The sequence below is a fragment of the Schistocerca nitens genome, chromosome 2 (genome assembly GCF_023898315.1).
Source record: "Schistocerca nitens isolate TAMUIC-IGC-003100 chromosome 2, iqSchNite1.1, whole genome shotgun sequence".
Classification (NCBI taxonomy): Eukaryota; Metazoa; Arthropoda; class Insecta; order Orthoptera; family Acrididae; genus Schistocerca; species Schistocerca nitens.
This window is the reverse complement of record NC_064615.1, coordinates 34875817-34891217: the sequence shown is the minus strand read 5'-3', so window position 1 is coordinate 34891217 and position 15401 is coordinate 34875817. Positions and strand designations below refer to the sequence as shown.

General features: G+C 38.2%; 1 protein-coding gene across 2 annotated transcripts in view; it reads left to right on the top strand.

Moving 5' to 3' along the window:
• LOC126235700 (glutaminyl-peptide cyclotransferase-like) overlaps positions 1 to 14749 on the top strand; it is a 93849-nt gene extending 79100 nt beyond the window's left edge. For both annotated transcript variants that reach the window (XM_049944455.1, XM_049944454.1), the window contains exons 5-6: positions 9308 to 9533; positions 14496 to 14749. In XM_049944455.1, coding sequence (XP_049800412.1) covers positions 9308 to 9533; positions 14496 to 14650 — 381 coding nt within the window. In that variant the 3' untranslated portion in view covers positions 14651 to 14749. The remainder of the gene's footprint in view (positions 1 to 9307; positions 9534 to 14495) is intronic.
• The last annotated feature ends 652 nt before the right edge of the window (positions 14750 to 15401 follow it).

Genomic DNA, 15401 nt, shown 5'->3' with positions numbered 1-15401 from the left:
TTTTCTTGTAACAACACCATGTATATCAATTTAAACCATTAACTTTTCCTATTTGTGTGGTCGCGCTACTTAAAAATGATGTTGCTATTGGCTGACTACATGACGTGTCCTATGCTCTGAATATCCGCCGTCATCGACTGGCGAGATCACGTGACATGAGCTATGACTGGCTGCACATCGCAATCTCGATTTCATGGCTTCGGGTAGTAACATGCGGTGTTTCGTGGAATTCAAATTTATACTTTCTTCATACGAAAATGCAGCCTACATGTTGCTGCACATCACAGATCTCTCGAAAACGTGTTTTTTTTCCCCCAAAGTTTCGTTTTGTAAAGTGCCGGGAAATTCTACACTGGTGTAGAACCGTAACGATTCAATGGTTTGATAAGTTTTACAGTTCCGAGGAAAAGCATACTGTCACTTGACACGGAAAAAGTGTATTTTCACCCCAGGAGAAAGGGTATTTTTAACCAGGAAATATGGGAATTTTTTTCTTTGTCCGCGTATACACCCTGATGTTACATGTGCGTGACAAAAAGAAGTGGTCTGTAGATGCTATTAGTCACTTATAAAGTAGTATTAATAGAAAAATTCCTTACTTCAGTACCTCAGGTTAGTAGAATATTGATAGATGATGTATTCATATAACTACCTTGAAGTTATGCTAGCATGAGAATTTTGTTAGATGATTATGCACAGTCAATCTCATTATGTTACTTGCTCCATGTTCTGCTGAAAAACAAATAAAAAAAGATTGTGAGAAAACATTATTAGTCTTTACAGTGAACACAATTTCTTAACTCTTAGCATTTCCCAATAGATTACTTTTCAATTATTTAAACCATTTATCAAATAAATAAATAAATAAATAAATATCAATCAAGGAGAAAAAAATTAGTGTGTGTGTGTGCGTGTGTGTGTGTCCAAAACAAGAGAAAGATGTCTTCAAAATAGCTAAAGCTTTAAAGGTTAGTAAGATGTGGAAGCACTTTCACACTATAATTGGTACACAAAATATTAATAAATTTTTTAGAAAGAACATGTTATTTTTAATTGACAGTTCAGGTAATAAAATGATAATGTTACGAATGACAGAGGCAGACCTTGAAGATTAAGGAGAATGGGAAGATGACAAAGTGTGGTTCATTTGTTGCAGACTATAATAGGGTGGTATAATTTTAAATAATACTCATTTTTCTTGGGAGTTTCAATGCAACCACTGAATAAAGTCTTGGGCTCGTCTGTGTCGTAGTTCTAGAGGCCCAGGGTGGATAATATGTATACATAGTGTCAGGGTTGAGTTGAGCTGGTGGGTTGTCAGAATAATGACCAATGGTTGCCTGAGCAATCGTGATTATTAGTCATACATTTTATTGGAGACCAAACTACATCACTCATAGTGATGCTCTGCAGTGATAGTGCCTCTCTGGGTGCATTCTGACGACAGCGAGTGCAGCGGCGGAGGTGGAACAAGTGGGCAGTGGACTATTTGATGCCAGTAGCTGTGCAGAAATGCTGAGATGTTGAGTCTGTGGCAGCAAATTTACCGTCTCGGCATGGCCCTGCAGCTCAAGGCAGGGCGTGCCATGATTCTTGTAGAGGAAGACAGCCCTCAGCAGTGGTGTCTGCCACTGTGAGCGGAGGCGTACAGCTTCATTATGTCAACCCAGTCACAGATGGTTAAACAGCTGCACCACCCTGGTCTCGAGCAGCTGCCCTCCAGGGCAGAAGGTCGGTTTCAGTTGGAGTGAGCCCAGCAGTGACTGATCGGCTGTAAGCCACTGGGTCCATGGTGATGGACTTCGAACCAGCAGTAAGCCTGTTGGTGACGGAGGGAAAGTCGTGTATTGGCTGCTTGTAGCTAACAATGTTGCCTGGCGTAGACCTCCCGTTATAGATGATGCTGCCAGACTGAGATCTCTTCAGCTAAATATAGATATTTATGTTGGTTTGGGTCTACTTGTTTTGCCAAAGCACTGCTTCCAACCACTTACGCCAAAACAACCCATCTTGGAGGTGTACCAACTGGCAGGCTGATGCTGCAGTTGGACTGTCTTTCTGGTGTATCGATGTTACTAAGTTGCTGGCTACTGGTTTGGCCTGCTCTGTTGAAGTTGGCCAGTGGTGTTTCTCAATATGATCATAGGGGTCATAGTCACTACGATTCCTGTCTGTCCCTCTCAATGACAATTAAATTAAATCTCACTGAAATACAAAACCAGGAAAATAAGTTTGTTAGTTTGGATACATACTGTACAAATGATGTGCCCCGACAACGTGATTATTAAACAAAAATTGCCACTACTTGTAAACGAATTATGTACATTCAGCAGTGGACTGGTCAAGAATGACCTATTGCTGTTGTATTTTTGACCTGAATATGACAAGAGCCCCCATATAGAGTTGCAAAATGTTTATAAATTTAAAGGAAACTGTTCGTAAATGTGCCACTGACCTATCTGTAAGTTCACAGAATTAAGAAACTTGAAAAATATAAGTTTAACTCTGTGAAATAATTCAAAGAGCAAACCAGCTCTGTGCTCGAATAACATATTCCAACCAAGGCTGCCTTCTATAGAGATAACATCTGGCTTTCCCCTTAATCGTAACAAGCAATTTGTGTAGTTGTTCACCAGTACAAATTACAACTTAATACACTTACGTGCTGTCTTAAAACTAATGATATAAAATATGCACACCAAGATGCTGATTAAAATGATACATTATAATAAATTTTAGGATGAATATTTTAAAAACAATTTTTGTGTAAATATGACTGTATTTAGTCTTAGTGAATTGTACCTTGGACATGTACTGAATACATATATGTGGCACATCAGTGTCATAGGAAATCAGCTGCTCTTTCTACTAATGTCATCCAAATTTATGTAGCTATAATGGGATTGAAGTTATGGGAAAAGTGTTGAAAAAATTATTTAATTAACCAAATCATCAATTAAACCCTGAAAATTTACGATCTATATGTTGCGTATAATGTGTGGTTGCATTCTCCAGCACACGATGCAATCTGTTTGTGTTATTTGTTTTGTATAATTATCTATGCAGACTTTAATTAAGCACTAGTTCAAATGTTTCTTATCAGCTAATTAAGTGCATAAATAAACATGTGGGTAGATCAATCGACTTGTCTTGACAAGTGCTTTCATTTGGTCAGATGGTCTTGTCTGTAGCTTAGTCAGATTAAGTGTTATTACATTTGTTGCAGTAAGTCATTACAAATTTCTTTTCCATTAATTAATTAATTTTATACTTCATATCCATAAGCAGACTGTACATTAAAATAATTGTCTCATTAAGCTCTTTTAATTTGATGGATTGTAATTTCTTGTACTTTTAGTTGTTTGTGTCACAAGTGCTTAATTGTGTATTACTAAAACTTTTTGCTAACTGCTAATGACATTTGTGATACTTTTTATTTATTTTTTTACACGTCAAGTTCCGTAGGATCAAATTGAGGAGCAAATCTCCAAGGTTATGGAACATAAAAGTAATAACAGATAAAAATAAAATGTTTGTGAACCTGAAAAAAGTCAAGTCGTAAGTTTAAGTAAACACAATCAACAACACAACAAGAATAAGCTTAATTTTTCAAGGAACTCCTCAACAGAGTAGGAGTAGTGACCCATGAAGAAACTCTTCAGTTTCGATTTGAAAGTGTGTGGATACTGCTAAGATTTTTGAGTTCGAGTGGTAGATTATTGAAAATGGGTGCAGCAGTATACTGCACACCTTTCTGCACAAGAGTTAAGGAAGTCCAATCCAAATGCAGGTTTGATTTCTGCCAAGTGTTAACTGAATGAAAGAAGCTTATTCTTGGGAATAAGCTAATATTGTTAACAAGAAATGACATAAGGAATATATATATATTGAGAGGCCAATGTAAAACACCCTGACTTGTGAACAGGGGGCGACAAGAGGTTCGTGAACTTATACTACTTATTACCCAAACTGCCCATTTCTGAGCCAAAAATATCGTTTTAGAATGGGAATAGGTATCCAAAAATATAATACCACATGATGTAAGCGAATGAAAATAGGCAAAGTAGACTAATTTTCATGTCGAACGATCACTCACTTCAGATACCCTTCAAATAGTAAAAACGGCAGCATTAAGTCTTTGAACAAAATCCTGAATGTGGGCTTTTCACGACAGTTTACTATCTATCTGAACACCTAGAAATTTGAACCCTTCAGTTTCACTAATCATATGCCCATTCTGTGAAATTAAAATATCAGGTTTTGTTGCACACAACATCCTTTACTACCAAGCTACTGTCATCAGCAAACAGAAATATTTTAGAACTACCACTAAGACTAGAGATCATATCATTTATATAAATAATGGAGGGACAGGAGTGGCCCCAACACTGATCCCTGGGGCACCCACCACTTGACCATACCTCACTCAGACCCTACATCACAGCCATTCTCAACACTGTGAATAATGACTTTTTGCTGTCTGTTGCTAAACTAAGAGGTGAACCAATTGTGAGCTACTCCCTGTATTCCATATTGGTCCAACTTCTGGAGCAATATTTTGTAATAACCACAATCAAATACTTTAGTTAAATAAAAAAATATGCCTAGCATTTGAAACCTTTTGTTTACCCTATCCAGTACCTCACAGAGAAAAGAGAATATAGCTTTTTCAATTATTAAACAACTTCTAAAGCTGAACTGTACATTTGATAGCAAATCGTGTGATATAAAATGATCAATTATCTTTACATACACAGCCTTTTCAATAACTTTAGCAAACACTGATGGCATAGCAATAGGTCTAAAATTGTCTAAATTATCTCTTTCTCCACATTTATAAAGCGGCTTTACTACTGAGTACTTTAATCGCTCAGGAAACTGGCCATTCCTACAGGAAAAATTACAAGTATGGCTAAATACAGGGCTAACATGTCCAGCACAGTACTTAAATATTCTGCTAGGCACTCCATCATATCCGTGAGAGTCCTTAGTCATCAGTGATTTAATTATTGACTCAATCTCCCCCTTGACTGTATTACAGAGGAGTATTTGAGACATCAATCTCTGAAAGGCATTTGCCAATAAAGTTATATGATTCCCTGTAGAAACTAATTTTTTATTTAATTCACCAGCAATGCTCAGACAATGATTGTTAAATACTGTACATATATCTGATTTATTAGAAACAGAAATATTTTTACTATGAACTGACATATTGTCGGCCTTGTGCTGCTGACCAGACACATCCTTCCCAACTGATCGTATGGTTTTAATTTTATCCCGTGAATTAGCTATTCTGTTTGCATACCACATACTCTGTGCCTTCCTAATAACATTTTTAAGCACCTTACAGTACTGTTTTTAATGGGCTACTGTAGCTTGATTTTGAACATTTTGATACAATTCCCACTCTGTTCTACATGATATATCCTCATCCCACTAGTCAGCCACTCGGGCTGCCTTTTACTGCTGGTACCCCGTTCAGAATGCTCTCAAAGAGCATGAGAAATGTGTTTAAGGAAAGCATTATATTTATCATCTATGTTATCGGCACTATAAACATCCTGCTCTCTTGTTCCTTGACAAGGTTTAAAAAACTCTATTGCTGCTGGATTAACTTTCCTACATAGATTGTAATTATGTGTCACATTTGTTTGAGTACAAAGGCCTTTTGGTGTTAAAATTTGTGCATCATGGTCTGAAAGGCCATCTAGTAATGAAGAATGAGTAAAAATATTGTCTATGGCTGCACCCTAGTTGGAAAAAAACAGTCTGCATCAGATCATATGATTTTAGGAGATCTATCAACATCCTTTTTCTTGCACCATCATATACAAAATTGATGTTGACATCACCACATACAACTAATTTCTGGTACTTCCTACAAAGTGAGTCGAGAACCCTCTCTAGCTTGAGCAGAAATGCTCTGAAGTCAGAGTTAGGGGACCTATAAACAACAACAATTAGAAGTTTAGTTTCACTAAATTCAACTGCCCCTGCACACCATTGAAATATCTGTCCAGTGCAGTACTGCCATGATATGTCTGTGGACTCAAATGGAATACCTTTTTTTTACGTACATAGCCACTCCCTCACCCCGCAAGAAACTCCTTGAAAAACAGCCAGCTGATCTGTATCCTGGTAAGGGAGGCCTCTGAATTGTCAAATTATTTAAGTAATGCTCCGATATACCAATAATTTCAGAGTCAACATCTATAAGCAGTTCACTAACTTTATCTCTACAACCTCTTATATTTTGATGAAATATGCTAGTTCCTTCCCTACTTGGAAACATGATGTCCACTGAAGGTGAGCCCTGTTAGAGGGACTTCCTTTAAGCAGGTATACCTATGAGCTGACTTCAATCCAGAAAAGGTGCAGCTCTAACACCAACTCCTACAGAAATTTTTCCATGAGTGATCCTACCACCACCCACCACACTGTCACCTATAAGCTTTGCCAGCCTCCCCTACCCATACCTATGGAGATGCAGGCCATGCCTAGTGAAACCCGATCTACTGATAGACTCAACTGGCACCACTTAAATGTGACCCATGTCCTCTACCATCAGCACCTTCTCCAGCCCTATATTAACGCACCTAACAGTCGCATCAGGATGAGGCCCATCATGACGCTGAAACAGGTGCACGAAATGCACATTAGAGCCACCAATTGGAGTAGCTATCTTTACCAGATGACCACCTACATCGTATTCCTCGTCCCTATCAAGACTGTTCCCCACTCCACCCACTATCACTACCTGATCCTCGTCCGAAAATTCCTACATAACTCCCCTATGCTGTCAGTCACCTGAGCCAACCCTGCGCTAGACTTCACAATGCTGGTGACCTGGTATTCACTCCCCAACACTTCCTGCAACTGCTGGCCCACACCTCTACCGTGCGAACTACCTAGCTACAGAACCTTGTTCTTTCTGTTAAGACTTTGCAGCTGACCTAGGCCTCTTTACTGCTGATGTCTACTGCATGCTCCCTACATCTACAAATACAAGAGGCTTCTCTCCACTCAACTCTGACAGGTGGTCAAATCTATTGCATATACGTAAAGTGTAACTGTCTGAATACCTCCTCTAGTAGCTGCCTTCTTGCCATTTCCAGTTCCCATTCCCCACCACCCTTCACCCTCCTCAACCTACCTGGTTCCTTCTTTAGACGTTGTAATAGCACCTGACGGGCACAGATCTTACACTCCTGCTCCTCTATCAACTTGTTTCTACTACATATAAGATGAGCATCAACAAAAGCAAAACGAGGATAATGGAATGTAGTCGAATTAAGTCGGGTGATGCTGAGGGAATTACATTAGGAAATGAGACACTTAAAGTAGTAAAGGAGTTTTGCTATTTGGGGAGCAAAATAACTGATGATGGTCGAAGTAGAGAAGATATAAAATGTAGACTGGCAATGGCAAGGAAAGCGTTTCTGAAAAAGAGAAATTTGTTAACATCGAGTATAGATTTAAGTGTCAGGAAGTCATTTCTGAAAGTATTTGTATGGAGTGTAGCCATGTATGGAAGTGAAACATGGACAATAAATAGTTTGGACAGGAAGAGAATAGAAGCTTTCGAAATGTGGTGCTACAGAGGAATGCTGAAGATTAGGTGGGTAGATCACATAACTAATGAGGAGTTTGTGGCACAACTTGACGAGAAGAAGGGACCGGTTGGTAGGACATGTTCTGAGGCATCAAGGGATCACAAATTTAGCATTGGAGGGCAGCGTGGGGGGCAAAAATCGTAGAGGGAGACCAAGAGATGAATACACTAAGCAGATTCAGAAGGATGTAGGTTGCAGTACGTACTGGGAGATGAAGAAACTTGCACAGGATAGGGTAGCATGGAGAGCTGCATCAAACCAGTCTCAGGACTGAAGACCACAACAACAACAATTCTGCATTCCCAAGAGAGGATCTCGCTAGAATGCCCAATGGCTTCCCCACTGCATTCTCCACAATGAAAGTACCTTGAACAAATCCCACGCCATAACCCACTGCTCACAAACCTACGACAGAGCCCATACTTCTTACTCATGGTAAAATTTTACAGTTAATGAAAAAAACTATAAGCCTATGTTACCAAAGTTCAGTTACACCGGTAGAACTATTTACAGAACTAACAATAGTGGTCTCAAAATTCTCTGTCTACTAAGAAAGCAACTACATCTATTAATACTGCTACACATTAGCTAATACCAATACAACAAAACTTCACAAAATTACTAGCTAAAACCAAAAATTCAAGCAGTCACTGGAACACTCAGCGAAGTTAAAAACACTGAATGAAAATTTTACTGAAATATTTCACTAGAAACAATAATAAACGTCAGCTGAAAACTAAAGCGCGAAATTTACCAAACAACTTCAACGCACAGAAAACTCTTAAACACAGTGAGTGAATGTTTGCAAAAGTTTATTAAATTGTTATTTCGCCACAAATAGCACAAAACGCCACTGAAAACTATTAAATTTAATAACTCTATAACAGTGCACAAATAAGTTTGTCTGTACTTAGCTTTATAACTGCTACAGCTGCAGCTGCACGCCGCAAAATGTAAACACACTACTGAGGTGTGAGGCTTGGATGAACAATGTAAGCACACTCACGAATAACAGACCACTCGAGTCAATAAGACAGGAAGGAAGACTGAGATTAATGGAAATCCACTAATAAGTTACTTTTACAGCAAATATTAACACAAATAAACTTTAAAATAAGTAACTGAAGACTAAAACTTTATAAAATATTGACGAGCAATTTCAACAGCAGTCCAGCAATCATGCCTGGTTGCTGGCAAATCTGACAGAAGCATATGGGTCCTGCTGGCAAATGCCAGAACATTGCACAGATGAACGGCCATGTGCTCAAACCAGAACAAACCACCTCAGATCTCGTTTCAGTCTTTCATGCCATGAGACATTTTTAATAATCATCTTTTAAGAGAAGTTGAGAAAATTAATGCTAGTAATTTAGAAGAGAAAATTAAGCAGTACCCTGCAGGAATGGCACAGAGAAATTAAAATTTATCTCCCACCACTTTCTCAAATAAGGATAATCATAAGGACAATCAAAAGTAAATATTTTATGTCCAACACAATTGCATAAATCTCCTTCCTGTGATACTCTTCACTTCTCTTCAGTGAAATTTTCACACTGACCTGAAGTCTTATGAAACTTCCATGTTCCATATTTGTCTTGTATGTAATCTATGCAACAAGTAAACGAACTTACCTAACTAACTCAGAGACGATAATAGTGGATTTTGTTAATTGTGTGCTTTGTTGTTTACAGGATGTATTGGTCTTGCTTGATTTATTGGGTGCTCCTGATCCTGTATTCTACAGTTATTTTTCGAACACCGAACAGTATTACCGACACATTGCAAGTACAGAGGAACGCCTAGCTGCTTTGAAACAACTACAGAGATACTCGAATGGGAAGCCTGAACAACGTTATTTCCAACTCATGTCTACTGCATCAGGGATTGAGGATGACCACATTCCTTTTTTAATAAGAGGTAATAGAGCATAGCCATCATCTGATAAACACAGTGGAGAACAGTGTCTTCACATTTATTTATGTACGCATTATTTAATATAACAACACAAAATGTACCAAAGCATTGCAGTTAATAATGAGTCATAACTGAAACAGTTAATTATAGTTGTATGTACAGATATAAATTCTTAATGTTAGCAATGAAAACAACTGGTGGTTGTGGTAGTAGTTTTAGTAGTAGTAGTAGTAATCATTGTCTTCAGTCCAAAGACAGATTGATGCAGCTCTCCATGCTAGCGTATCCTGTGCAACCTTTTGATCTCTGAATAACTACTCCCACCACCATCCTTTTGAACCTGTTTGCTGTATTCCTCTCTTTCACTCCCTTGATGTCTGATGATATGTCCTATCAATCTATTCTGTCTCTTAGTCAAGATGTACCACAAATTTATTTTCTCTATCTCCTCATTAATTACACGTTGTACCCATCAAATCTTCAGCATTCTTCTGTAGCACTATATTTCGAAAACCTCTATTCTCTTTTTGTCTTAAATGCTTATTGATGTCACTTCCGTACCAGGCTACATTCCACGGAAGTACCTTCAGAAAAGACATCTAACAGTTAAATTTATATTAGATGTTAACAAATTCCTGTTTTTCAGAAATGCTTTCTGTGCTATATTCAGTCTACACTTTGCATCCTCTTCAATTCAGCCATTATTTGTTATTTTAAGAATGTGAAAGTTTTGTCTAGGAATTCTGTGAATAGTGTTGATGATTTGGATTCTCCTTGCCTCACTCCCCTTTGTCATGAATTTCCCACTATCCTGATGGAGTCTAATGGAAGCTGCAGCATTGACACAGGCAGGGGTTGGACAAGAATATGAAAACACCAAAAACACAACACATTGTCCTGCCTAATATGATGTAGGAAACTCGTTTACATTCAAAACAGCTCTGTCATTTCAGAACCAATAAATGCAGGTTCTTTTGGTTTTGCCTTATACCATTCTCCCTATAAAATAGTGGCAAGTGCAGGTAATGTGGTGGAGGTAGATAGCGATTACACAGCCTTCTCTCCAAATTAGACCACAAAGGCTCAGTAATTGAGATATGAGCCTTTGTGGTCTGGAGGTGAGGGGAGATGCGACAGTACATCTTCGTACCAGCAAAAACAGATCTGGACAGTGCGACCTGAGTGAACTAGGCTCTGTCATCTTGGAACACAGCATCACCATTTAGGAACAAACACTGTACCGTGGGATGGATCTGATGGGTGAAAGCGGTTACCTCATCCTTAGCAGTAATGCAACCTTGCAGAGTAACAGTGGGGCCCACGGAATACCATGATAATGTTGCCCAGTCGTCACCGAACCCACACCTTGTTTCACTCTCGCTATGTAAAATCGACCAGAATTTTGAAACGATGTGAAAGAAGCCTCATCCGACCATGTGACTTCCTTCCATTGCTGTACTGTCCAGGTTTTATGGCTTCAGCACCATGTATTCTGTTACTGGTATTTATATCACTGCTGAGTGGTTTTGTTATTCCAGCTCACCCTGGAATTCCCAGTTTATAGTGCTCCCTTCATGGTGCATCAAGCTGACAGGGTTCACGAGTGCAACATTCAGTTCTGCAGTGACTTTCACAGATTTTGTCCGTGTATCCTTTGTCATAGTCTTCTTCAGTGACAGTCTATCAAAATCACTTGAGCCACCCTTTTGTTCACATTGTAACTTGGAGCAAATGCTTTTCTGTTTACCCTCTACAGGGTATAAATCTTAGATAGGAGCCTCTTAAGACACCAAACACTTCGTCTCCTTTGGTTATGGAAGCAGCCACACACCATAAGGGCACCAACAATTTACGCAGGTTTGAATTCACTTAGCTCTTACATAAAGCACACACAACTACTCAGAACACTCTTCTGACCACATCTGGCACTTCCATTGTATATGACATTGAACAGTGTCATTCATGGTGCAGCCTGCATGCTTGGCTAGCATTTGCATTTATGTTCAAGCATCCATTGGTAGCGGTGTGTCCATGTTATCTATATTTTTTTGAAAACCTTCTTTCTTCAGTGCTGCTAGTACAGACGTAGGTACGGGCTTAACCCACATTGAATCCCATGCAGTATGAGAATTCACATTCTTTACTCCATTCTAGTCTTTAATGTAGTTCTCAGCCTATAAATAATCATTTTACTATGTCTACATAAAAGCCATTTTTTTCCTTTGATTAATTAAAATACATGGTGGTTCTGTGCTGCTATAGAAAATTGTAGTGATTGTTTTGCATGTTATGTGGAGGAGAAAGGCCTGATTTGTTTTGTTTGCATCCCTTCTTGTGAAGTAGAATAATTACAGCATTGTTCTAGTTTTGAGGAATTATCTTCCTCTGTAAGCATTCTGTAAACAGTTTTGCAAGTTCCATTTGTAATACTTTTGCCCATATCTTTAACCATTTCTTTTGTTCAACCAACAATGCCTTTCCTTTTTCCATACTTTCACTGCCTTTGTGCACCTCATCTGACATTATCTTCAGAATGTTGTTGTTATTAATAATTCAAAAAAATTGCTCTGAGCACTATGGGACTTAGCATCTATGGTCATCTGTCCCCTATAACTTAGAACTACTTAAACCTAACTAACCTAAGGACATCACACAACACCGAGTCATCACGAGGCAGAGAAAATCCCTGACCCCACCGGGAATCGAACCCGGGCACGGGAAGCGAGAACGCTACTGCACGACCACGAGCTGCGGATGTTTAATAATTCATTACGTGCGTATTTTATTCACCCATTGAACTGTACACTCACTTCAAGTAATTATGCAATGCTTATATAATTTACTCTGTGTCATTAGTTACTGTGCCATTTTCCATCTTAACTTATGGAATGTGTTAGTTTTTTGTCCTCATGCTACTGTTGTTTTCAGTAGTTTCCCACATTGTTCCAATGTGATTTTCTTGTACCTGCCTCGTATTGTATATTGACTCCTTTAGCAATATGATTATTTTTCAGGACCATTCACATAATCCTCCTTCAAGCTTTGTGCAACAAATTTTTAGCAATTGCAATCTTCACACCAATCATTAGTCGGTTCAGTCCTACATGTTCATTATTTTCCAGCATAAGAATCTTCAGCACTACTTCAATGTAAATTTTAGGCTCTTGTAACTTCAAGTAATCTGTGCGTATCATCCATACTGGCATTGCATGGCATTGTATTTATTCAGTGTTTGTGTGCAAATTTAGATGATCTGTGGAATTTGGTTTTCAGTTCTGTTGCAGGTAACTGCACTCCTTAATAGCCTGCCATTGAATGTGTGATGGTTATAGCACATTATTAACATAACACTTTAAAAATAAGTATAATTAATACACTTGTAACACATACTGTGCAGAAATTGGAGTGTGTCTGAATACACACTGTAAATGTTTTTGGTGTAGTGAACCATTTATCAGAGCGAAAGACTAAAAGTAAAATATGTTAGGTATGAAATTCTGTGAATTTTTAATTTACTAGAGTTATAGTTAAAACTATTCATAAAAATTACATTTAAGTTGAAAAATTGATTTGTGAATTGAAAAACAGAGCATACAAAAAAGCTTCCTTGGATTCAACTTCTGCTATGAACAACAAATTACACTGATGTTATATTTTTGTGAGTATTTGGAATCTCAGCGCTTTCTGCAGCCAATAAAAAAAACAATTTCAGTCCAAAATCATTTATCCATTGTAACATTTAAAATCTGTATTTTTAAATAATGCAACGACAAAATAGTGAATATCACTGGGTTTCTTGAGATATGGTATTAGTCAGTTTTTCTCCCACACCCTCCTCCCAGAGAGAAATACATTGAAAAGTCACTGAAATGTATCTTGCTTTAAGTTATATATATATAAAGAAAGATGATGAGACTTACCAAACAAAAGCGCTGGCAGGTCGATAGACACACAAACATACACACAAAATTCTAGCTTTCGCAACAAACGGTTGCTTTGTCAGTAAAGAGGGAAGGAGAGGGAAAGATGAAAGGAGGTGGGTTTTAAGGGAGAGGGTAAGGAGTCATTCCAATCCCAGGAGCGGAAAGACTTACCTTAGGGGGAAAAAAGGACGGGTAAGTCTTTCCGCTCCTGGGATTGGAATGACTCCTTACCCTCTCCCTTAAAACCCACCTTTCCCTCTCCTTCCCTCTTTACTGACGAAGCAACCGTTTGTTGCAAAAGCTAGAATTTTGTGTGTATGTTTGTGTGTCTATCGACCTGCCAGCGCTTTTGTTTGGTAAGTCTCATCATCTTTCTTTTTAGATATATTTTTTCCACGTGGAATGTTTCCCTCTGATATATATATATATAACACACATCCAAAAACAAAGATGATGTGACTTACCAAATGAAAGTCCTGGCAGGTCGACAGACACACAAACAAACACACAAAATTCAAGCTTTCGCAACAAACTGTTGCCTCATCAGGAAAGAGGGAAGGAGAGGGAAAGACGAAAGGATGTGGGTTTTAAGGGAGAGGGTAAGGAGTCATTCCAATCCCGGGAGCGGAAAGACTTACCTTAGGGGGAAAAAAGGGCGGGTATACACTCGCGCACACACACACACATATCCATCCACATATATACAGACACGTGTGCGGGTGTATACCCGTCCTTTTTTCCCCCTAAGGTAAGTCTTTCCGCTCCCGGGATTGGAATGACTCCTTACCCTCTCCCTTAAAACCCACATCCTTTCGTCTTTCCCTCTCCTTCCCTCTTTCCTGATGAGGCAACAGTTTGTTGCGAAAGCTTGAATTTTGTGTGTATGTTTGTGTGTCTGTCGACCTGCCAGGACTTTCATTTGGTAAGTCACATCATCTTTGTTTTTGGATGTATTTTTCCTACGTGGAATGTTTCCCTCTACTATATATATTACATTTTCTTCAAATATTTGCAGTATAGTAAAAATAACTTTTTATTACAGGTGTACGCATACTACATATAATACCACGCGCCTTTCCTGAAGTCTGGCACACATTCCGTGATAACCGCAATGCTATTGACTTCAGCACCGTAGACAATCTGAACAAAATGTTGCGACTTTTTGTGGCAGAAAGTTTGCATATGACTGACTTGTAAATATATACACTGCTCATACTATTACTTGTAAATAATTATCTATTGTACAAACACATGGCCAGGAGTCTTCAAATATAACTATTTTGCTTTTACAACAAATGTTGCATTCTTTCTCATAATTTTGGAATCTTGTTGGCATGGGGCAACTTTTCCTCTAAAAATCTTGTGTGTCTAGTATATATTTAGACCCATATAACAGTATCACCCACAAATGAAACAAATCACCCATTGTAAGATTTCAGAACCATCACCCACCAACTGTGTGAAAACAAATACAACATTTTTAATGTAAATTTTTTGCACTGACAATTTTTGACTGCTGTAAAATTTGACCCAAGCTGTTCACACTAGGAGAATAATCTCTGACAATGGAAATGGAAGTCAGTAGAGCATGAGAGACTTTTAGTCTTGTGTAACTTCTGTGGAACACGTGTTACATTCCAGGATGAAAAAAGTGAAACGCAGAAATGAACAAACACATTTGTAGGATAAATATGAGTGAGTGATAAAATATACTGAGGCAGATCAATGGTAATTTTAGCTCTCATATTCTGTGGTATAGAATTTTTAATTTTTTCATAAAAATGTAGAGAAAGGTAGGTATGGTATTATGCCTATCTGGATATAATTGGAAAGATGGTGTTTGTATTGTTCTGGCTGAATACTTAGTTACTTATTATCCAAACCTACAGTGGTATGTATATTTACCTACTGCACTCTTGGCATTTATGGAGCCTGTAAATTCAAAAAC